This window comes from Dromiciops gliroides, chromosome 4, assembly GCF_019393635.1.
Source record: "Dromiciops gliroides isolate mDroGli1 chromosome 4, mDroGli1.pri, whole genome shotgun sequence".
Taxonomy (NCBI): domain Eukaryota; kingdom Metazoa; phylum Chordata; class Mammalia; order Microbiotheria; family Microbiotheriidae; genus Dromiciops; species Dromiciops gliroides.
The window spans coordinates 176754962-176781119 of NC_057864.1; the positions used below are offsets into that span (position 1 = coordinate 176754962).

The 26158-nt window shown below is 37.6% G+C and overlaps 1 protein-coding gene across 2 annotated transcripts in view; it reads left to right on the forward strand.

Annotated features, from left to right (window-relative positions):
• The window catches only part of CA10 (carbonic anhydrase 10), a 715328-nt gene that overhangs the window by 285267 nt on the left and 403903 nt on the right, over nt 1-26158 (forward strand). For both annotated transcript variants that reach the window (XM_043963595.1, XM_043963596.1), the window contains exon 3: nt 18949-19091. In XM_043963595.1, coding sequence (XP_043819530.1) covers nt 18949-19091 — 143 coding nt within the window. The remainder of the gene's footprint in view (nt 1-18948; nt 19092-26158) is intronic.

Genomic DNA, 26158 nt, shown 5'->3' on the forward strand with positions numbered 1-26158 from the left:
ACCAGAAGTCTGATTTGGCATTCCAGGAACATTTTCTCTTACTTTAGCCTAGGCAAAGAGATGAAGAATTCTACCTCTGTCCACCTCCTCACCCATTCATGGTACCTTATACTGCCAGGGAAAGAGATTAGTGGGGAGGATCCAGAGGAACAGCCTCTCCTGCCAACAGAACCCCACAAGCATACTTCCCAGTCCAATGTTAGTTCCCTGGACATTACCTTCTTCTTTCTTAGACCCCAAAGATTCGCCTTGTTACTTATCTTTCTGTTCTCACTCACTATGGCTTCTGAACAGACTCTTTTCCCTCCCTGGCTGAAGACACTAGAGAACAGAATACTATCCCTTAGCTTTTCGCCATCCCTGCTGTCTCTGAAGCATGTTTCTAGCGAGGTTTCCTATAACAGTATAGCATACTAAATTTAGACTCAAGAGAACCTGGGTTGTCATCTCAGCTCCTGAGATAGCTTCTGTTCTATCATCATCATCATCGTCGTTGTCGTTATCCCATTCATCCTCATCAGTCTTGCTTTATGACCTTATCAATTCAATTCAAGACACAGATATTTATTAAATGACTACTGTGTATAGGACACCTTGTTAGGCCCTGGGGATACAAAGGCAATTGTGAAATAAGTATCAAAGAGTTTAAATTCTACTGGGAACAGTGGGCCATAGTGTAGAAAATATACACAGATAAATACAAATTTTAAGGAATTAACAATTGAAAGGTAATCTAGGTAGGCTTCGTGGAAGAGGTGGCATCTGAACTGAGCCTTGGAGAAGGATTAAAATTCTGAGAGGAAGATGAAGATGTGAATTCCAGCCAGCCTCTGTCCCAGTAGAAGATAAAATATGCAATGTGTTGTTGTTTGTGCTTCATTCTCAAAGAGAACCATGACATCACTAGGTGAAGCTATGTCTTGCACTGAATTGAATTTAAGTGAGGGATGACTGTGCAAGGTCACCAACCCCACTCTCTCCTCCAGAGCCATCTGAATCCAGTGGCAAGATATATATCAGGATGACTGAAGATGGCCCCAGATGTTTAAGGCAATTGGTGTTAAGTGACTTGCTCAGGGTCACATAGCTAGTAAGTGTCAGAGATGCAATTTGAATTCTGGTTCTCCTGACTTCAGGGCCACTTCCCTATCCACTGTGCCACCTACCTGCCTTTAAATATGGGATGTAGGGAATATCCAGAAGTTGAATAGAAATGGAAAAGAAAAAATATAAAGTGGGGGCAGCTAGGTGGCACAGTGGATAAAGCACCGGCCCTGGATTCAGGAGGACCTGAGTTTAAATCTGGCCTCAGACACTTGACACTAACTGTGTGACTCTGGGCAAGTGAATAGATTTCTAGACCTAGACTAGAACAAATTACTAGTATGGAAAACCTGAGTTCAAATCTGCTTATATCATTTACTAGCTGTGTGAGCCTAAGCAAATCATTTAAACTCCATTTACCCCCAATTTCTTCAATTGTAAATTGAGGACATTAATAGCACTTACCTCACAAGATTGTTGTAAGGATCCATGAAGTAATATCTGTAAAAGCACTTAGCAGAGCAGCTGGCACATAGTAGGTGCTAGCCACATGTGCAAGGCACTGACAAAAGAACTCCCATCCTTGAGGCCCTCACCCACAGGGTACTCATGTATAGAGGTAAGTAAATACAAAACATGGACAATGATTTGCCAGACAATTTCAAGAAAAGCAGACTGAAAACTGGAAGGATCAGTAAATGCCTCTTCTAGAAGATAGCAGCTGAGCTAAGCTTACAAGCAAGTTAGGAATTCTAAGCTGGATAGGTGATGGAAAAGATTCTACATGAGGAGGCATCACCTATAGAAAGACACAATGATTGGGGGATATGTGGAGAACATCTAGCAACCTGTGAAAGGTTTTAAGTGCAAGGCTGAGTATTCTGTAGTTTATCTTGAGGCAACAGGAAGCCAATAAATATTTGAGTAGGGCAATGACTGTGAGTTCATTTTGTACATGTTGAGTTTGAGTTAATGGGATCATCCAGATACAGCTATCCAATAGAAAGTTAAAATAGTGAATAGAGGTTGGATTTGGCATTGTTGTTATTGTTGGTGGTATTGTTCATACTTTGTTCTCAAAGAGGACCAATGACATCAGGAGGGTGATGTTTTACCTTGAAAGTGAATTGGACTTAAGTGAGGCAGATCTGTACAAAGTCATCAGCCTCACTCTCTTGGCCTGAGTCACCTGAGTCCAGTGGCAAAACATAGGTCAATATGCCTGGAGATGGTCCCCATTGGAGATCTGTATTTAAAATGTTCCTCTCCTCTTTCCCTTCATCCCAGGATTCTGGCTCATAGGCAATAATAGTCAAGGGGAAACTTAAACTAAGTAAGAAACCAAGGAACTTACCTTCCAAAAAGGCACTCCTAGGTCCTTCAAGTACCTTGCTAAAAAAACAAAACAACAACAACAAAAAATCTAGTCTAGGGGAATGATAGCTTCAGATTTTAAATCTCTTATTTTTGCTTTTATTTTTTCCAGCTATTACCTTGGGCTGGCTTAAAAATTGTCACAGACAGCACCTCTAGGTTTGTAAGTTCCTGGGGAGAACCAATTGTTCAGCTGCTTCCCTGCTTTGTACCTACCTGCAAAGTGGGAATTGGATGAGTCTGCCACATTAGACAGGCTGCTTTTTTATTCCCAACTTCTATCCAGCAAATAACATGCAACCATGGTTAACATGCATGATTTCTTTTTATCTAACAGTGGGTTATCCAGGAGCAAAAACAAAGAAAGGAAAAGAAAGAAAAGGAGAAGAAAAAATTAAAAAGTACAAGAGGAAGGGGAAATTCTGACTAGGACAGTTTATTCTAAATAACCATAGGCTGTGCTAAATGCCTACGACTGCAAGTGTAGCAAACAACTGCTTAGAGAAAGTGAGAGGTATGCAGGTAACAGAGTACACTATGCCTCATAATGTTGGGGTAGAGAATGTCTTAATAGGCATTCTCACCAGCCAGATCCATTTAAAACATTGGTGCCTCATTGTCCTCAGCCACCAACCTCAGGAGCAAAGTGGTTTTGTTGAATGAAAGAACAAGGGCACTGGGCATTAGGGTATCTCCATATGTTCTCAAGATGGAGATATACCAAAATCTGTCTCCTTTTCCTCCTTATTTTGGCTTCTTTCTCCAGGAACTTTCCATGAACAATCCCAGAAGCCTTACACACAGATAATGAACTCATTGGGATACTTGGAAAGCATATGTATGTCTATGGTTATCCTAATATAAGACCAGATTCCAGTGCTTGGGCATATCAACATCATCTTTATCATAGTCATCATTATTAATGACTACTACTACTACTACACTACTAATTACTTTAATGAGGGACTAAAGTTCAAGAGAGAGATTGATAATAGATATATCATTTTATAGATCATCTGTATAGATGCATTGAACTCATAATAGTTTTTTAGGTCACTAAGAGAGAATAAATCAAGCATTTATCTAGAACATTTACTATGTTGTAGGCACTGTGTTAAATGCTGAGGATACAAAGAGAGATTTAAAATAAATCCATCCTCAAGAAGCATGCATTCCAATGGGAAGAAAACATGGTAATAGAGAAGGAAAGGGGTAATAGTTCATATTACAAGCACACATATATATATATATATATACATGTGTATATATATATACATATATATATATAATTTTAATAATTGAAAAGCATTTTGGGTACATTAGCTGTGCTAGACAATAATTCATTTGAAAAAGATCTGAGAGTCTTAGTGTACTACAAGTGCAATGTGAGTCAGCCATGTGATATGCAAACCAAGATAACTAATGCTATATGAGGCAGCATAAAGACATACATATTTTCTAGGACTAGAAGATGTTAGTCCTAGAGAGATGCTGCCATGATAAAATCTCACCTAGATTACCATGTTCAGTTTGGGGAAGCACATTTTTGGAAGGACATTGATAAATTGGAAAGTATCCAATAAAGGGCAATTGGGGTAATGAAGTACTTTCAGTTCATGCCATATTAAGTGGGGGGTTTTATCCTAGAGAAGAGAAGACTTGGGGAGGGGGAAAAGATAGTCATGTTCAAGTATTTGAAGGGCTGTCACATAAATTCTTGGGTGTATGTCATTTTTAGGGAATTTCTAAATCTATGTTTACTGAAGTATGAATTTTTAAACAATGATTATAGGCTTAAATCAGTATCTCTGCATTAACATCAACATTCTTTTAATCTTTGGTGTTTGTGAGCTGGAGTTGTTTGGGGCAATTTCTATTATTTTCAGTAAAAACTAAGGATCATCTAAGGGCTTCAGAGGGCTACTAGTTTAAAATAATGTCTTGAACTTCCATTATTCACTAAACAACAGGGAAAGTGAGGAAGGGCAGAGCATGACTAACTGAAGTGATCAGATTATCATCATTATCATCATCAATAAGTCTACATACTATCTACTAAATATGAAGTTTTATGAAATTGTGGCTCCTTGTAGTCACAAACTAAATATGGTTATTTGTATATGTCATATTCCCCTGGTACACTGCAGGGTCCAAGAAGGCAAGTACCATGTCTCATCTATACTTTTTTTATTTTCCATATTGACCAAGACAGTTCCTGTCCTCAAAGAATTTGCAGTCCACTTACAGAGGTGAAAGTAATTCATATAAAAATAGGAAATAATGTAATTGAATGACATAATAAATGTTACATTTAAGAACAATTAGTTTAACAGCTAATGTTGAAGAGAACAAGTGTGGTGAAGGTTGAATTTAGAACTGTTAGAACTTCCCAGAGAGCCTAGATTTTTTTTGGGGGGGGTGAGGCAATTGGGGTTAAGTGACTTGCCCAGGGTCACACAGCTAGTAAGTGTCAAGTGGCTGAGGCCAGATTTGAACTCAGGTCCTCCTGACTCAAGGGCCACTGCTCTATCTACTGCGCCACCTTGCTGCCCCAAGCCTAGATTTTTATTAGTGTTTCTTATTTACAAGGACTTAGTGACTAATTAGATATGAGAGCTATTCATGCTATTACATATTAAGAGGAATAAAGCACAGACAAAGCCTAGGTTATTAGCGTGGGTGAATCGAAGAATTGTAGTGCAAAAGACAAAGACAGAAAAGTTGAAAGGAGCATCTGGTTTGAGAGAAAAGATGAGTCATCAAAGTCACAATATCAAACAGACTCAGATTGGTATGTCCTTCCTTATACAAAATGTACAAAATATACAAAAAGCAGACAATTTTTTTCTTTTGTTTTTTAAAACAACAGAATTGGGAGATTTATTTTGCCTCAAACATGCTTTGTTGTGGCAGCTTCCTCTTCCTTTTTTCCCTCTTCCTTATCAGAATTCATTCTTGGTATAAAGGTTGGAGATTTTATCCAGGTGAATAAGCTCTATCATTTTTGTCAATATAAAGCAGAACTTCCTAAATATATGCCAAATTTAAGGCAAATTTGAATAGCTGGAGCTTTATTTGGGATTATGTAAACAAGTTGATGTAATGAAATACACACAAGACACAGCTGGAATGTACTGCAAGGCTACAGGCTAAAGACCAACTATGCTCCATAAACATCTGGATAGTAGTATTTGACATTACCATTGGACCTCATAGTATTAGCCTTCCACTGACATTGCTGGAACACATTTATTCACCCAGAAACAAAACACATCATGTCAAACATCTGGAAAACAGGTAATCTCCTTGGATAGCATTAAATATCCCTCTGAACATATAAATTGAATTTTAGTAAATTGAGTCCTATCTCAAATGCATTTGAGAACCTTTTTTAAAAAAAATATTCTTTTAAAAAAGAAGTCTACAGTAAATTATTTTGTAAAAGATGGAATTGCCCTATATTTGATCTACTTAATACCATGAAACTTTTGAGTTAGGTTTTTAAAAAAGGTGTACCTAGACTGTGAAATTCCATATTGGCCAAAACTGAAAAAAAAAAAAACCAAATGAAACCCTCAAAAAATATTTCACCCATATGATAGATGCCTTGTCATATCTCATCCTGGAAGTCTTCTTTAATTTTCTGGATTCTCAGATATGGTTGTGATCAAAGTCTCACCTTGCCCTCAATTTTGCCAAATTCTACCCCTGGAAACCAGCTTGACTCTATGTGAATATGCAGAGGTATTAGCATGATAATTTCCTCTGTTGAGTAGGTGGAAATAATTAATGAACTGCTTTGTTGATACACATAGCTAGATTCTTCTCTTTGTGGTTTCAATTCCCAGCTTCAATAAACTAGTTGGATATTTTATCAGAGGCACTAGTAATTATCAAGGGCATGAATAATTGATGTCCAAATTCAACCTGATAGGGATTCATGCTATTGTTAGGTGGGATTTTAATGCCCAGCCATACATACAAGGATATACTGCTCACATAAACTTGACTGTGTTTCATTCTTTCCACTGAACCAAAAATAAGTCATTGAGATTCACTGGCTCTGAACTCTTGCGGGGAGAGGGGAAGATAAAGAGGAATGAAAAGTTTTGAGGAAAAAATCTGTGGCTGTGGCTTCAGAGTTAGGAGTTTCACTGCTGTACAGCAGATGTCCTTTTAAAATCAGAAATTGGGGAATGCTTCTGGGGGCAGCTAGGTGGCACAGTGGATAAAGCACTGGCCCTGGATTCAGGAAGACCTGAGTTCAAATGTGGCCTCAGACCCTTGACACTTACTAGCTGTGTGACCCTGGGAAAGTCACCTAACCCTCATTGGCCAACTGAAAAAAAAAAAAGAAAAGAAGAATAAAGAAAAAAAGAGAAATAAAAATAAAATCAGAAATTGGGGAATGCTTCTTAGGGGAGGTAGGCTTGGAACTGAGAATTTTAAAAATAGGGTGAATTTGGAAAGGATGAAATGAAGTGACAGAACAATCCAGGTGGAGGAAGAATTAGCTTGTCCAAAGGCACAAAAAGGAGGTGTTTTCATAAACAGAGGCAGGGTGGGAAGACTGGTCCAGCTAGAGCAGAAGGTTCATGTTTGAGAAACATGGGAGAGAAGCTTGGGTAGACAAGGTCAGGATATATGGTAGAAGCCTGAAAGTAAATCTGAGTTTGGAATTTATCTTCTATCCAATCAAATATCAATCAACAAACATTCCTTTAAATGCACACTCTATTCCATACACTGTATCAGGCACTGGAGATACAAAGACAAAAATAAATAATAGTCCCAGCCCTCAGTAAACTTACATTTCCTGAGGAAAACAGTTTCTAAACAGTGAAGTGATAGGATCAGAGGTATTCTTTAAAAAACTGACCTGGAAGAAATTTATAAGATAAGTGGGTTGGGAGAAGGTTAAGGTGAGAAAAGAGGCAGGGAAGCTGGTTAATAAACTGTTGGAATATTCTCTTTGTGAAATGATCAAGTACTGGACTAAGGTGGAAATAGTGGAACTGGACAGTCAGTCAACAAATTAATAAGCATTGATTAAGCACTTATATGCTAGGCACTGTGAAGAAAGAAAATATGTGAGATATGTTTACATATTATATATTGTCCATCATGGGCCAGGGGACAGCTAGGTGGTACAGTAGATGGAGCACTGGCCCTGAAGTTTGCAGGACATGAGTTCAAATCTCACCTCGGCAGTTACTAGCTGTGTGACCCTGGGCAAGTCACTTAACCACAATTGCCTTAAACATCCAAGGCCATCTCCACTCATCCTGATATATAACTTGCCACTGGACCCAGGTGGCAGTGGAAGAAAGTGTGGTGTTGGTGACCTTGGATAGCCTTCCCTCACTTAAATCCAATTCAGTGCAAGTCATGACATCACCCTGACATTATGGTCCTCTTTAGGAATGAAGGACTAACAACAACAAACATGGGCTACATCCTTCATTCAGCAGACAATGTCAGTAGGATTGGTCAAATCCTTAGAAGTTCTCAGATAAGAACACTAAAGACTCTTGCTAGTGGAACTAAAACCCAGAGCATACATGCCCAAAGAATTCAGACACAATAGGGTTAATTTAAGCACCAACTTGCTTGGCCTGAATCAAACTTGAAATCAAAAAGGGGACAGGAACTCCTAGCAAGGAACATTTTAAACATCTTCATTAATAATAGCTCAGAACCAGGATTTATTGTAAGTTGGAATAGAAGAAGGGATTGTAAATCAGAATCCGTGAGAGGAAGAGCAAGGGGAAGATATGAGTTCTCATTTAAAATATATTCATATGATTTATGGTTCCAAAGTATGGCAGTGTTAAAATGGAAGGTTTTCGTTTTCATTGCAGTATCAAATCTCATGCCAAAGCATTCCCTGCCAGTAGCCCACATCCCACCCCCTCTCCTTTAAGAAGATGAAGGTTCTGTGATCTACCTACTCGTCATGCAAATTGTCTCGTCTTCAAGTTATTACTTGGAAAATATTAATCAGATCCTGGGAAATGATGTTTAATTGACTCATCTGCTGAGGAGAAGGTTGTCAAGGCATTCAGTGACTTTTTTTTAGCTTTTTTCCTTTGAAATAGTATTCAAACATACCAGAAGAGTAAGCTTAAAATTTGTTTCCAGCCCAAATGTCCTGCTAGCTGCCTCACTGGTATGGGCTGTCTTTTGTACCTGAATTGCTCTCACACTCCTTTATAACACATCTCAGAATTCCTAGTGCCCAGGAATCAGCTTACATCCTTCTTTCTCAATTAGACCCTTCCTGATTCTGCTCATTGTTAATATTTAATTGCTTTGTACTTCATTTTTATATAATTTGTATGTAATTATCCTTGTATTTAGTGTATCTTCCCCAGCCCCAAATCTATAAATTTTATGTGGTCAGGATCTCTCTCTCTCTCTCTCTCTCTCTCTCTCTCTCTCTCTGTCTCTCTGCTTCCTTTCTTCGTGCCTTCCTGCCTTGCTTCGTTCGTTCCTGCCTTCCGTCGTTCCTTCCTTCCTTCCTTCCTTCCTTCCTTCCTTCCTTCCTTCTTTGCTTCATTCCTTTCTTCTTCTTTCCTCCTTTCCCCCTTCATTTCTGCCCCTCCCTTCCTTCCTCTCTCTCTTTCTTTCTGTTTCTAAAGAATGGAGCCGACCAAGTGTCTTGCATGATGCTAGGTGCTTAATAAATGCTCATCAAATTTAGTTAGATTGAGCATCATCAGTGGCATTTGGGAACCATTTTTCCTTCCTATATGGACACCCATAGATACTTTTCAAGTACAGTCTTGATTAGATCCTATCTAGCACAAATGCAATGCTGACAGATAAAATTTGAAGGTCCTCATGCCAATGGCAGTTGGGAAATTGAAATAAGCTACATTAATGAATGAAATGCCCAATTCTCCAGTTCAGCCACAGAAGTTCCTCTAGAACCACAGTAAAAATAATATTCCTATTTCCAAGCTTCCCTAGAGTAGATAAGATCTCAATGGAGTACATACTCTACTCCACCAAGTCTCAAAGTGTGATCTAGAAACCCCTAGGAATCCATAAGATCCTTTGAGGGGGTGGGGGTGGGGGTTCCAGGCAATCAAATCTATTTTTACAGTAATACTAAGATTTTATTTTCCAGTACAATAAATATTGATAGACGTAACCCAGATAACCAAAAGATCTTTGAAGGGTTTTTAGTAATTTTTTAAGAGTGTAAAGGGGTTCCTGAGACCAAAAAATTTGAGAACCACTGCTCTAGGACAGGGGTTGACAAAATCAGTGGACCAAATTCTACAATCTGTTTCTGTAGGCCTGGGAACTAAGAAAGATATTTTGTTTGTTTTGTTCTTTGTCTATTTTACATTTTAAAAAGTTTAATATATTTTAAAATATAAAAACAAAACAAAACACTTTCTTAGCCCTCCCCTCCACAAGCCTACAAAAACAGAAAGCAAACTGCCCTTAAATGCAGTTTACCAACATGTACCTATACTATATTCCCTCAATAATCACAGAAGGATCATAAATTTAGAACTGGAAGGGACCTTAGAGTTTACTAGTCCAACCTTCTCATTATGTAGACAAAACTCAGGCCACAGAGCTTAAACAACTTGTTTACCTCTGTTAATATGAATACGTGGATCACCTGGATTTGACGGAGGTCCCTTTATTAGCCAAGGGGAGTTTTATGAAACCCTGAATTAAGAGGATTAAAATGTCCTTCAACTGAACTCGAAACTGAACCCAGATAGCTAGCAGATATAAGACCTTGCCTAGTGACTTCTTTTCCCTCAGGATAGTAAGTCCCTATCTTATGGTAACATCTGGGCATCCTCATCCTTGCCAAACCCTTTTTTGGAATCCTGTAGTCTTATCATGATGCTTCTGCATTTCCTCTATACTTGTTATAACTGAAATTGTTAAACTACTTTTTGCTTCTGGGTTGACTTCTGTATCATACAATTGAAACTGACAATGCCCTGTAATTAGTGGACTAAAACCATATATACCCTCAGAAATGGGGAAGCCTCTGAGCTTCTCTCTTAGGAGGGATGTCTCCACATGATCATGTGTTTTGTTATCTTTCTTCTTGGGACAATAAAATAATAAATTGATATTATTTTTTCTGTCTGTCTCTGATTTGTAGGAGAAATTAAACATTATTTCCATGATCTGGTTCATTACAGGAGACAGGCAGATATATCATGTTCTCTTTCTAGTTAGTAGGAGATATAATTTCTCCGATCTGTTTATTAATTTGTAGGAGAAATTAAACATTATTTCTCTGATTTGATTGTTGGAGGCAGGCAGATACAAAAGCTGTATTTTAACATTCGACACCTCACAGAGGAAGTGGCCTGGCAGAGCTGGTATTTTAAACCAAATCCAGCAGTATTTCCATTGCACCAAATGAAATTAAAATGGCAACAGAGGTCATGGCTTATTCAAAGGTCTCTCTCACCTCATCCATTTGCCCTATTTTCATGATCTGGACAGACTTGGGTCTTTTCCCAGGAGCCAAAGATGCATAACCTCAGTCTCTCAATTACATTTCTCTCTTGGCAAAAGTTTTCTGGGTTTGAACAGCAGGATGCCCAAAAGTATGTTGACAAACTGAACTTGAACTTCATGGATGCTTTGGCACTGAGGAGCTAATACACTCTACGTTTGCCAAATTCTGTATTTTAAGCAGCCAGGATCACATTAGTATCTTTCACAGGGAACAAGCTCTGGAGCCAAGAGAATGCATGAGATTTGTGGTTTATGGTGGGGATAACATGATTGCTGTAGAGAGAATTTTTGGCAAGATGACCTGTAACTGCAAAGCAGTGGTTAAATTAGATTGTGTAGGCTGCATGCAAATTAATTTGTAAGAATATTCAGGTCTGTCTCATACTCCAGTTTCTATGTAAATTAGACTATTGTGTGAGATAAAATACCCAGGAGGATGAAATTCAAACATTTTTAAACAGTTACCCATGAATTCTTGGGGTTGAGTGAAATCCACTCATATTTTGCCTTTCTCCAATTTTTTTTTAATCTTTAAGAGAAAGGGTTGTCCATCAAATTAAAAAAAAAAGTCAAAGTACCCAATGTGAAAGATAAACTCTCTTAAATTTTTAAGAAAGTTCCATAGCAAAATTTAGATAAGAAGGGAAAGATCTGGCAGAAAGTAGACTAGGTCACCAGAGAAATCCAGGTGTGCCCAGAGGCTAAAGGAATTTAGGCAGCCATGATGATTAAGGTTAGGTTCTTCCTTGGGAAATGGACACATTCCCAAAGACTTCTCCTACCCCAGCCTCTATTCCCATGAGTTTAAAACCAGTGGTTCAACAACTCAGGAAGATCTGAGTACAAATCCTGCCTCAGACATTTACCTGGTTGATCCTGGACTTTTCTTCTCTCAGACTCAGTTTCTCTTCTATAAAATGTGGACAATAATAACATTTTTCTCACAGAGTTTTTTCAAAGATCAAAAGAGGCAATATATGCAAAGTGTTTTGCAAACCTGTGAGCACTATGTAAGTGCTAGCTATTATTATAGCCGCCTATTCACAACATGAGACGTAGCCAAGGCCTGTAAAGAAAGACTTGAGTCCTGACAAAATTCAGACTTAGGGGCTTTCTATTATCTCTAGGATGCGGGATAAGCTCCTCTATTTAGCCTTTAAAGCCCTACAGAGCCTCATTCCAACCTATCGCCCCACTCTCCTTAGACATTACTCTCTTTCCTAAACTCTATGATCTAGACAAACTGGCTGCTCCCCATTCATGAGAATCCATCCCCTGTCTCTATGCCTTTGCACTGGCCATTCCCCCGACACCAGAATGTACCCCCTCCTTACCTCTACTTCATAGAGCCCTTCTCTTCCTTAAAGATCCAGTTCACCCACCATCTTCTGCATAAAGACTCTGCATGAAATATTTCTATCTACATGTCTCTTCTCTACCAAACTATGTAATATTTAGGTAACCAGTTTGATTATATTTGTGCTTAATAATTGAATATCTATACAATTGTTTTTATGCATTTATGTTGTCTCTCCTATTAAAGTGTAAACTCCTTAGGGGCAGCTAGGCGGTGCAGTAGATAAAGCACCAGCCCAGGATTCAGGAGGACCTGAGTTCAAATCCAGCCTTAGACACTTGACACTTGACACTTACTAGCTGTTTAACCCTAGTCAAGTCACTTAATCCTCATTGCCCTGCAAAAAAAAGTAAACTCCTTGGGAATTAGTTTTTCATTCTTTGAACTTGTGTCCCCATTGCCATCATAGTGCTTGTCATGAATTAGACAATAAATGTCTGATAACTGATTGACTGATTGATTGTACATGATTTAGACTTAACATTCTGGGTAAAATGGACCATTTGTCATGTGGAAAACTGCTGCTCCTCAGTGCCTGGAGTCAGGAAGACCTGAATTCAAATATGACCTCAGATACTTACTGGCTCTATGACCCTAAACAAGTAATTTAAACCTTGTTTGCCTCAGTGTCCTCATCTGTAAAATGGAGATAATAATAACCTACCAGGCTATTGTGAAGATCGAATTAAGTAATAATTGTGAAGCACTTAACATAGTACCTGACACACAGTAGGTGCTACATAAATGTTAGCTATTATTATAAGCTGTAATGGTAACACCAGCACCTAACATAACTCTTAAGATAGCAGACAATAAATATTGAATTCAATTGAACTCTCTCTCTTTTGGCCTCTGCCCCTCTCCCTTTCTCACTCCTCCTCTCTTCTGCCTCTTCCCCTCCTTTTCTCCTTTCCCCATCTCCCCCTCTTCTCTCTTGTTCTCCCTCTCTTCAAAAGATGCGCCAATTCACAGTGACATTTTATTTAAAGAGAAATTGAAGGGAAACTCTGAAAAGGACTCAGGCATCAGTCAAACCAAAACCAAGACTCAAAGACCATGGCCACCATCATCAACCCCCGGATTGGGTTCCTTTAAGATGGGCAACACAGGGGTGAACACAATAACATACTCTGTCTACCAGAACAGAGTTGTAGGGAGAGGAGAGAGAGTCTTTCCCAGTAGCTCTAGAGTTAGCTGAGCAGGTGGCATATAGACAGCCATATAGGTCTTGATGGTGAAGTGGGGATATAAAGATTCCAAACTGTTTTCCATAAAGTATTTCTTGCCTAATAAAGGCAAGGGCAGCTGTTCACATAAAGTTGAGGAGGGTGGGGGGAACACTGGCGTTTGGTGTGAAGTTTATTAGAGGAGTGCCTTGTATCTTTGTAGCAACATCTGCCCAATTGCTTTATCACAAAATGGCTGGCTCACATTATATTAATGGGGCTGAAATTATTATTTTGTGAATATAGTTCATGGGCACGTGAGAAGAGCAACTGGTGCCAATTCTGACTCCTTTTGTTATGTTTTTGTTGCTACTGCTGCTACATGGAACAACACTTTTGTTAACCAAAGAATTAGTAGAATTACCCAATTACCATTTAGAGACCTTTGATTCACCCCCCCCCACACACACACACACACACCTACTCACACCTCATTTTAAAGAGGAGTAAACTTTGGACCAGAGTGATTAAGAGATTTGCCCAATGGCACACAGTGATAAAGTCAGAATTAAACTCCAGTTTCTTGACTCCATGTCCTATGTCTGTGCCATTAGGCTCTTTTCTGTGACACCTCTCTTCATTTTGTCAGCTCTCACCCCATTTTCTCACTGTGACTGAGGGTTCTACAACACTATGACTGAGAGAACAAGCTCTGTCTGGCATATGACCCCCAAAACAAACAAACAAAAAGAATGATTTCTTTTAGTGTAGGCTTCAGAGCACAAATAGCATGAAAATTTCTTGTTATTTTTCTATTTTTATGAAACTTGAAAGGACTGGAGAATGGATCTGGAGACAACGAATACAATCCTAGAAAAGAGCTCAGAGAAGAAAAAAATTTACTTAAAAATATATTTTTGGTTTGGTGGAAATGAGAAATTTGGCAAACATTATGTTTGGCCCAAAAGATAGTGTTCTCCAAAGATATTAAGTGACTTTCTATAAGAGATCAGAACAACAGATGTTTAAAAAAATAGGAATATAACAAGGATTCTAAAGAAATGACTATAAATTTGGAGTATAATAAAACAGGTTGTAGGTTGTGATTTGGTTATAAATATGGGCCTAAGATTCCTACTGGCTAGAAGAGCCATTTTGGTAATGTAGATTTTGAAAGCAGAGCCAGTGAGGTCCTTTTAGCTTGAAGGTGATAGAGTTTTAAGTACACTTATTCATTCAGGCTAAACATTTCCAATGAATGGCTATAACATTACTGAAGCTCTAGACTCACACAAGCTTAATTTGATCTTAGGGAGCTTTCCACCTAAATGATTCTTTGACTCTTGCCCCAATAAGTGTTTACACTGAGAGTGTCAAAAGTTGGCTCATTCTACCCTGTCCCCTGGGTTTCCCATGAAGCATCAGAATTTATCACAGTCCCAGGTCTTCCTTCAACAGGGGGAAAAAAGATCCCCAGCTTTCATGCAAGTACCAAAAATAAATAAGACATCAAATGTAGGATAAACTTACTTAACAAAAATGCAAAGAACTCCTACTTAAGCCCATTAACAGTAGAGACAATTCTGGTGGACCTCCTTCATTAAATCCTTCAGACTTACAATACTACTTGGGTTCCCCTCCACAAAAGGGGGGGGGGGATTCTGTAATTTGGGAGGCCTGAATTCTAGTCCCACCTCTAGCAGTGCCCAGAAGTGATGATGGCATGCTGATTAATTCCTCTGTGCTACAACATTCCCCATATATAATGGAAGCTAGCAATGTCTGCTCTGATTCTAAAGGAAAATCAGTTGAAGTTTCATTTTGGGTTCCTCAGAGGAAAAGTACATCTCAGGAAGTTGTAGATTGCCTGATTAATACTCAGCCTCAAAAGCAGGAATCAAGGAACCCTGAAGATGCCTTCTCAGGAAGAGGAGATGAGAGATTTCTCCTCAATATAATCAATCCCTATGAAGGGATGGACCTCTTAGAGCTGGTAAAGCAGCTACAGGTATGTGATATATTGTGCCAGGCACCAAGGTACAAAGATAAATAAGATTTGATCTCTGTCTTCAAGAAGCTTAGCATCAAATTAAGTAATACAAATTAAATTATGAGAGAGAGAAAGGAAAAGTCCAAATAGAATATAAATGAAAGAGAGATCATTCCCAGCAGGGAAGTTGAGGGAAGGTTTCATGGTAAAAGTGGCATTTGATAAGGGTTTTGAACGAGGGGAGTGATTTCAATAGGAGATGAGAAGGGATAGCATTCAGTGTTCAGAATGGCCCAAGGCAAGGAAACAGAGGAAAATAGAAAAGGTTAGTTGTTCATTTTGTCTGGAGCACAAATATATGAAGTGTGAGATAAGACAGAAAAAAGCAAATTGGAACTAGATTGTGAAAGGGGCTTGGATCCATTAGTGTTTAGGGTCAAAGCAGGGAATAAGGGAATAAATATTTATGTAATGCTTGTGTACCAAGCACTTGTACAATTATTATCTCATTTGATCCTCTTAACAACTGTGCAAGGTAAGTGCTGTTATTATCCCCATTGACTTGCCTATAGTCCTATTCCTAGTAAGTGTTGGAGGCCATATTAGAACTCTGATCTTCCTGACTCCAGGCCCAGTTCTCTAACCATTGTGCCACCAGCTGCCTCTAAATGACTTGAAGCTCAACTCCAAATTGGACTGTCACTGAAAACAAATCTTTTGCGTGCTCTCAGTTTATCCTACCCAAGTTATTTCTTTAAATAGAATATATAATATATATTTAAATATAATATTTATTCATATTTGTATAATCTATTTCCATATATATTTCTATGTTTATATATATACATATTTTTATATTTGTATATGAATGTCATTCTACATAGAAATCCATGCAACTGAAAATTTTAATTTACCCTAGAAATTTTATCATTTATACACATACCCTGAGAACTGAATATTATTTTTTCCCCTTTCCATTAAATAAATGTTTTTATCTCCATCTGGGAACAATAAGATAATGATGGGGGCAGCTAGGTGGCAGAGTGGATAAAGCACCGCCCCTGGATTCAGGAGGTCTTGAGTTCAAATCTAGCATCAGACACTTGACACTTATGAGCTGTGTGACCCTGGGCAAGTCACTTAAACCTCATTGCCCCACCCCACCCCCAAAAAAGATAATGATACACTACTTGTCTGGATGAGGGCACAATAAAATTACAGTAGTAGAATTTGAAAGTTTTGTCCATAACTGATGAGTGAGAGTGATTTTTAATCTAATTTTGTCATATCACTTTGGTCTTAACAACTTACCAAAAATATCGTGTAGGTTCAGGGCACAAGATATAAGAAAAAGATCCCTGGATTAGGGGTCAGGAGACCCAGTTTCTGTTTTCCCTTGGACAAAGTATATGACAAATCTAGGCTTCATTTTTCTCACCTGTAAAATGAGGAGATTAGCAACAGATATTTGGTCAGAGTATTGAACAAAGAGTTCTTTAAAGAAATACTAGAAACTATTTCTAATCATACAAAATCTTGCTCCAAATCACTAACAATAAAAGAAATACAAATCAAAACAAATCAGAGGCTATACCTCACACCCAGTAAACTGGCAAAGATGACTGATATAGAAGTCATATTAAAGAGAAAATAGACACATGGGGACACTGTTAGTAATTAGCAAAAAACAAAAGCAAAAACAAAAGACCTTAAGTTTCCCTTTGGCTTAGAGATTGCTTTTCCAGCCCCATCCCTGAAAGAGGTCAAAGATAGCAACAAAGGTCCTTATTTACTGAAATTTTCATAGCAACATTTCTCTGGTCTAAAGAGTGAGAAACAAAATCGGGGCATTTCAGGCGGGGAATGGTTAAATAAATTATAGTGTGTGAATGTAATGGAAAATCACTGTCTTGTAAGAATTGATAAATGTGAGAAATTTGCTGAAGCTTAAGAAGACTTATTTGAACTAATGCAGAGTAACCCAATCAGACACAGGATTATAGACCTATAATTAGAAGCAGTGACTTACTGGAGCCAGCCATAAATGACTGGTAAGAGCTGATTTTGAAATTTTCAGTGTGAGCATTTACAGCTTGGAAATCAATGAACACTGCATATCAGGGTTTAATGTACTATTTTGTACACTGACTGGCAAAAGATCACAGAAGCCATCCAGTCTAAATCTCCCATTTTACAGATGAAAACAGTATATGCAATGACTACAATGTCAATGAGAAGAACACTACAATGAAACTAAATGGTTTACAATTATACTAAGTTTGGTCTTAGATGAGAAAATGCATTTCCTTCCTTTGGAAAGAGTGGGGGAGTATGTATATAGAATACTACATGTGCAGCCATGTGCTGGTTGATTTTGCTAAAAAAAATTTTTTTCTAAATATTTGTGATAAATACAAAAGAGAAACAGAATAGAATATAAAAGAAAAAAGCTCTAAATATAAAATAGAAAATTCACAGGCTAGAAAAAGGAAGGAGCTGTATTTCTTTAAAAATGCAATATGAAAACAAAAGACATCAAACTTTTAAAAAATAAAATTAATATTTAGAAAGTCCATCTTATACTTTACAGCTGATGTGAATAATTAACTTTTAATTCATACTTTAAACTTTACCAAGCATTTTACTTATTTATCTCATTTGCCACCCAGAACAGACCTAAATGGTAAATACTGGTTTTTATTGTTGTTCAGTCATGTATGACTTTTTATGACCCCCCCCCCTTTGGGGATCTTCTTGGCAAAGATATTGGAATGGTTTGCCATTTCTTTATCCAACTCATTTTATAGAAACAAACAGAGTTAAGTGACTTGCCCAGTGTCACACAGCTAATAAGTGTCTGAGGTCACATTTGAACTCATGAAGACCTGCGTACAATTAAGCAACAATGGTAGTATCTTCATCTCAGGGTTGATATGAGAGTGAAATGAGATAATATTTGCACAGTGCCTTGCAAACTTTAAAGTTCATATAAATGCTAGAAATCATTATTAAGTCACCTACTCTTCCCATATCTCAAGATTAGGAAGAACAAACTGATCTTGTTAGGCAGGGATGACTTGAGGACACATTGGATACTCTATGGTTGGCAAGTTTGCATTTTTTAGAGACAGCCACTCAGAGATAAATTGGTACAGTTCAAAGAGTACTCTGGAGTTAAATGATCTGAATTGAAATCTCAACTCTGCCCTTTTACTATCTCTATGATGTTCCAATTGTGACTTAGTCCTCAATTTCCTCATTTGTAATATGAATAGGTCATAATCTGTAATATAAAAAGGTTGTAATGGGTGGACTCCAAGGTCCCTTCCAGATCTAAATATATGATCCTATATGTCCACTTACATGCTCTCTCTACTAGACAGTGATACCTGATGAGCCATATTCACTTGCAAAAAGCTGGTTCTGCAGTTTATGCTCCTAATATGTTCTTTCTTCTTTACTCAGACTTCACTACCTCTCTAACTCTGAATTGTTCCCCTTTACTTTTATAGTTCCTTCCTTCTGGGGATTGGTCAACTCGGCTTGGAATCTTTGCTCTGTTGGAAAACGACAGTCACCAGTCAACATAGAAACCAGTCATATGATCTTCGACCCTTTCCTAACACCGCTGCGCATCAACACTGGTGGCAGAAAGGTAAAGGGCATTGTTATGCTTGGTATATTAAATTTAGGATGAGGTAATGTCAGTAATTACCATGTACATTAGCCTGCTGCTGTCCTCTTAAGAGAATAGTCTGCCTTTCTTTCCTCTTTGGAATTCCATAGACTTTAGACTGGATGTCAACAAATTTATATTATGTGTAAATTGCACATTATTGCCTTTCTCACCAGTTATTACAGCCCTCATGCTTCTAATTACCTTGTACCTCTTGGAGATTGCCCAAGGTCTTATCCCCTGCTACTTTCCAAAGGTCAGGAAATAGTATGCTACATTACTTGCAAAGCACATTGGGAGAACAGACTGCTCTCAGAAATGTGTTTGCCTGGGTTCTCAATGATTTATTTCTCCCTTGACCAATGACCAACTTAAAAATAAATATATTTTAATGGAAGATGGAGGAAGGGAAAATAATAGTAAATTCAGACCGTAACCATCATGGGATAAAAACAAAAAAAAATGACCCATGATGATTTATTTTTAAAAATCAATAATTAATCTTCCCAGAAGAATCTTACTAGCTAGAAATGTCACCTCTTTCACAGAAATGCTTAGCTCTGCTCTGCGGTACCTACACCAAAATTGGCCCCAGAGATGATGATCTGATTCTTAATTTGTACATCAACACAGTCTCAGTTGTTATTGCTCCCCACACTATTCCCATCTTCTTATGTTAGCATTTTCTTCCCCATTATATTTCTATTTAGGATTCTTCTGATGAGAAGTTGATAGTAAAGGGGGGGTGGAACTATACATGGAAAGTTGTAATTGAAGGCTATTTAACTTCTGTGAATTTAAGAACATTTTAAAGGATTTCTCATGCAAGGAAATGAGGTTTTAAAAGACAAGCAATTTTTGGTTCCTTTTGGGGGGGGCATAGGGGGGAGGGATGGGATTTGCTAATTATCCAGAATTCTGGATCATTTGGGTTCTCTGCTTCTCTTTTCTTCTTTTGCCTATTGGCTACATCAATGTTCACTAATCACTCTGCTTCCCAGCTGGATTGAGGTCCTGATGTAATTAGAAAGAGATTCCCCTTAGATACTCTAGATCTTTGTCATGTCATTGTCAGAAAGTCTAATGAGCCCTTAGGGAGCTGTCAGTGCATTGCCCAAATTACATACCAGGAATTGAAGGAGTGTGTACAACTGGATGCTAAAATATGCCTTTTCCTGTATTTAAGTATGTGATTTGTTCTGTTTATCCCTACAGTTTGTATGTTGTCCTAAGTACTCATAGATTACTTCATGAACTATGCCAGGAAAGGGCCCTGCAAACATCACAAAGCTCATTCTCCAACTTCTGGAACGGATCAGCCAAACCTAGAGAGCTTTATTCTTTCTTCTCTTTTCTTTTCTTTTTTCTTTTCTGTTCCTTTCCTTTCTTTTTCTTTCTCTCTCTATCTCTCACTTCCTTCCTTCCTTCCTTCCTTCCTTCCTTCCTTCCTTCCTTCCTTCCTTCCTTCCTTCCTTCCTTCCTTCCTTCCTTCCTTCCTTCTTTCTTTCCTTTCCTTAATACCCAAAGATACATTGGTAACACACATGTATAGTCAAACATTTTTTTTTTGAGACTAGCTCTCCCTAGTCTCTTCCAGCTCAGACTGTAAATCCAACAAACACACCCAGTCTGACACCACTGCTGATTGGCCTGGGAATTTTGACCTACTCCATTACCAATCTGGGCTGGTTCACCTTTCCTTAACCAACCTGGCTTCTTCCACTCCCCTTCTTCTATTACCAGTGATTCACTATATTGGGGCTGGAGTTAGTGGGGACACGTGATCAGCTTTACAAGCAATCCACCACTCTTAGCCTCCCCAGTAGCAGAGGCTACAGGCATGTGCTACTACCCCAGCTCAAATTTTGAAGAAGTGTTTTAAGCCATATGTACACATGAGTTGATTCATTGGCATTTGAGAAGGGGAAAGTGCACCAAATTTAAAAATGTTTTGATTTGAACTAAATACCCCTCCTGGAATTTGATAGTTTACTTTTCTCATGAGATAAGTGATTCGTAAATCAGTCAGGCTTTCTAGCTCTCTCCAAAGATGATTATCTGATTCCTGAATTCTGTAAGGCAGTCTTCTTTTTATCCAAATCCATTTTCAAATATTTGGGCTATTGGAAACATGAAATGCTTACAACATAAATATTTGTCTCTGACACCATGTGTGCTGTCAGCCATCAGCAGAGTTGTCGGATTGTCTGATGCTTCTGTTTATATTTCCAAAAGGTGGGAAATGAAATCCAGGTGGTGTGAGGATAAACGGACTGGCAATGGCAGAATTTAAAAATTGGAGCCAATAACTAAATTGTGGTGGCAACTTTTTTTCAATTCAATTTTGTAAAATTCAGTACATTGAAAATAATCTTTGCAAGACACTCCAAGGAAGTATAGATTTTAATAGCCATTCTTAATGAGGTATTGTCTCTCTGGATACATTGCGATATTTTCCCCGAATGGCCTTTCAGGGTATCTTTGGGACACCCAAGCACTTTCCTAAGGGAGGAAAATAAAATTAATCAATCAATATTAAGCATCTACTATGTGCCAAGTCTCAGGGATACAAAACAAAAAGGAAACAATCCTTCCTCAGGAGAAGCTGAGAAACAACATGACTACTTTATCTTCAGAGAAGAAGGGAAAAGGAGAGAAGCCCAAGACAGATGGTACAGGTTTATCCCTGTGGTGAGTTTGGAGATAGTCAGACTGTTGTCCTCCATACCCTTTAAAAATGTACATTTAACAAAAAAAATAGGTTTAGAAATAACTGCACGAGACAAAAATAAGTTGGTTTTTATGTGCTTTAAAGAGAGACCCTACATTTTGCAAATCTGAAATCTGTTATGCTCCAGTGCATTGTTGACAATAATTACAGTAACTTTATGTTTTATATTGTTTTTTAAACATATTAACATCATTCTTGAAGATGCTTTAAATATACCTGGCTCATGAAACCACTCAAGCAATGGTCTTTCTTGTTACTGCTTTTTTGTTTCAAAATCTTTAACATGGCACATTGCTCTGATGATGAATTAAGAGCTTTTCTCAGCATGAGTACAGATTGAAATTCAACCTCAAATCAGAAGCATAACAAGGTTTATTCACTGGGTTTCAATAATTAGATGGTAATCAAGACCAACTCTATCACCAGTATTATAAAGACTTTTGTTTTTCTTTTAAAGATGTACTTCCTTTTTCTAGTAAATCACTTCTCTTAACCAATCAGTTTTCTTTTCTAGTTTATATTAGGGAATCTATTTACCTGATTTCTCAAGGCTGATGCATATTGGCCTCCTGGACCAAGTGTAAAAGCATAGAATCTCAAGAGTTTAATGAGATGTTATAGATTGCCTAGTTGACCCTACACCTTTTGCATGAAGCTCTTTTACACCACTCCCAAGAAATGTCCACCTAACTTCTGTTTCAACAAACAATTGTAATTGGAGTCAAAAGACCTAGGTTCAAAGTCTAGGTGTTCCACTTATGATGTGACCTTAGGCAAGCCAGTTGACCTTTCTGAGCCTCAGTTTTTTCATCAATAAAATGGGGAGCATAACACTTACACTATCTACCTCATGGGGTTGTTATAAGGAAAGTGTATGAAAGCATATACAAACTATATATGAATGTGTCTTGTAAAGCACTACATAAATTAGTATTGTTCAGAAAGTAGACCATTGTATTTCTAAGCAGCTCAATTTTTTAGGAAGTTTTTTTTTTCCTTTTTTCCCCATTGTATTCCTTTTTTTAATTTATATTCATAAAATCTGCATCTTTGCAATTCTCACCTATTGGTTCTACTCTGATCCTCTCTGGGACCATCTTCCATATGAAAGTCCTTCAAATACTGAAAGATGACTGATTATATAAACCCTGAGTCTTCTCTTCCCCAGGCTAAATCATTCTGACTTTATTAAGATGACTCCAAAAAGCGGCAATAAGGAAGGGGAAATAAATTGTGAACAATGGGGAGCCACAATTTGTGAGCCATCTCTTTCATTTTTGCTTACGATTAGAACCAGGGACCCATTATTAAGAGGTATAGAGAAATATCTAAAGTGATTCTTTCTGACAGTGGAAAAATGGAAAAGGCCTTAGCCAGCACCTCATAGCTCAAACTATTCAACCAACCTAGAAAATGCTGTAATCCCTCCTTCTCTGTATCTATGGTTGCACTGTTTATATCATTAGACTAAGACTCCATTTCCACCTGTGGGCAATTAGATTAGGCTATTTATGATGTTTTGAATCCATTCCAAATCTGTCAGACCTTTCTGAAGACTATATGCCATTTTTTATAGAATTATTGGGTAAAAATAACTATCCCTTTAAGGTTTACAAAGTGTATGTGTATATATCTATGTGTTTGTGTGTATTTATATACACATATACATGAATGTGTGTGTGTACACATATGTGGGTGGTATATATGTATATGTTAGATATACATATGTGTATGCATATAATTTAACCTCAAAATAAAATTCTGTGAGGTAGATATTATTAACCCTATTTTAGAGATAAAACTGAGAACAAGAAATGGGTTAATACTTTTTCCATGGTCCCATTTCTCATGTGTCAAAATCTCCATTTGAATTTGTCTTATCTATTCCAAGCTTAGCCCTCTATTCACTATACAACACTGGAGTCTTAAGTAGCTAATTCAACTTCTTTCTTTTATAGATGAGGAAACTGAAGCACTGTGAAAAATTAAGCGGTCTGTCCAAGGTCACATAGGTAGTAAAATAGCAAAGCCAGGATTGGGATCCAAGTGGAAATAAGGAGAGAATGTATTGAGGGTCTAGGAAAAAAGGGCTATTTGGATTCATGGAGGTGGGAGATGAAATATCTAGTTGGTAAAACAGAAAATGGTCTTTTTTTGGCTAGAAGGTAGAGTGAAAGCAAGTGTAAAATTCTCTGATTACAAAGATTTGTTGGAGCCAGATTGTGACTGCCTTAAATATCAGGCCAAGGTATTTGTACTGTATCTGAGAATAATAAAGTACAAGCAAAAGTTTTGAAACAGGAGGTGATACACACACATATACACATTATACATGTATATTACACACAAACACACACATATATATATATAATGTATTTTATATATGAATGCTATATAGATAGAATGTGTTGTTATTCAGTCGTTAAAGTCACATCCCATTCTTTTTTTTTTCAGGGCAATGAGGGTTAAGTGACTTGCTCGGGGTCACACAGCTAGTAAGTGTCCAGTGTCTGAGGACAGATTTGAACTCAGGTCCTCCTGAATCCAGGGCCAGTGCTTTGTCCACTGCACCATGTAGCTGCCCCCACATCCCATTCTTCACAACCACATTTGGGGTTTTCTTGGCAAAGACACTGAAGTGGTCTGTCATTTCCTTCTCCAGCTCATTTTACAGATGAGGAAACTGAGGCAAACAGTTAAGTGACTTGTGCTGGGTCACATAGTTAATAAATGCCTATGGTTGTATTTGAATTTAGGAAGATGAGTCTTTCTGATTCCAAGCCCAGCACTCTATCTGATGTGCCACTTACCTGCCAATAGATAGATAGATAGATAGATAGATAGATAGATAGATAGATAGATAGATAGATAGATAGATAGATAGATAGATAGATAAATGATAGATGATAGATGATGGATGGATGGATGGATAGGGAGAGAGATACAGGTATATAGATATAGATTTATAATGTACTTAATTATATACTCTATTCATGCAGAGGCAGTATGTTATTGTGGACAGAGTACTATTCATAGATATGCTGGTAAATGTTTAACATCCAGCCCTCTAAGAACTTATAACACTTTAAAGTTTAATTTGAATTATTAATATTTTATCCATCATTTTCTTGTCCAGACAATCAACAAAACAACAAATCAACCCTGAGTTGTAATGTTTGCCAATTTTCAACGTGTTAAAACTGACACTGAAAATCTGACAGAAGCTGGGTTCAACACACCCCTAGTGTTGGCTTAGAGTAGACTTGGATTCAAATTTTCATCCCTGAAACTTTCTGTCTGTGTGAACCTGGGCAATGTATTTGTGTCTCAAGCAGTTTACAGACTTATCCACAAAGTTTGAGACCTTGAAGAGGGCAGGGGGGACAAGCAGCTAGAGTTCTTCAAGATGACAAAATCACGGAACCTTCGCAAATAAATATTATGATGATAAGATATGAGACAGTGTTATGTTGTGAATAGAGAGATGGTCTTTTGCTGAATTCGAGTCTCATCTGTGTCTGAGTTACCCCTGGGTTGGGAGGTCATTTAACCAAGCTGCAGAGAGAATGCTGACCTATATTGGTATAAGGAATTCCCTGATTTGGGAGTTCCCTATCATCAATGAAATCATGTATCCAGCCCCATATATGTTAATACCTCAGATTTATATGGAACTTTACAATTTGCTTTTTCTCTTAATAATCCTATGTTATAGCAGGAAATGTCCTTTTATTATCCTTTCACAGATAAGGAAACAATACTAATCTGTGACATGCCTACAGTTACATATCTAAGAAATCATGGAGCTGGAATTAGAACTCAGTTCTTTTGATCTCAGGTTCAGTGCACTTTCTACCACTTTGTATGTTCCTAAAATAAACTTTTTCAAATTTATTTTCTTATAAGAAGAATTCTAAAGGGGAAGATCACCTTCAGCAAATAGCTAGTCCAAGACATAGTAATATATATCTCAGTAACTGTACTTGTAGTAAAAATACTTCCTTTAAGAACCTAGTTTTTACATTGTATGGTTGAGCACTTCTTTTTGATTATTTTTGCTTTGCTTGTTTTTCTTTTTGGTTGGTTGCTTTGTTGTTTTGGACTTGGTAGATGCCAAGGTTACAAATTATCAGGAAAAAAATGGTTGTGATTCAGTTTCATGACCAATGCTTCTCTGCATTGGTAGCCCTCTATTTGCGTCTGGATGTGCCCTTGACTTTTAAGTGGAGTTATAATTTTATATCTGAGATTATTTCCACCATCTGTACATTTGTATACTTATTTATACAAAAGCTAGCATTTACATAGTGCCGAA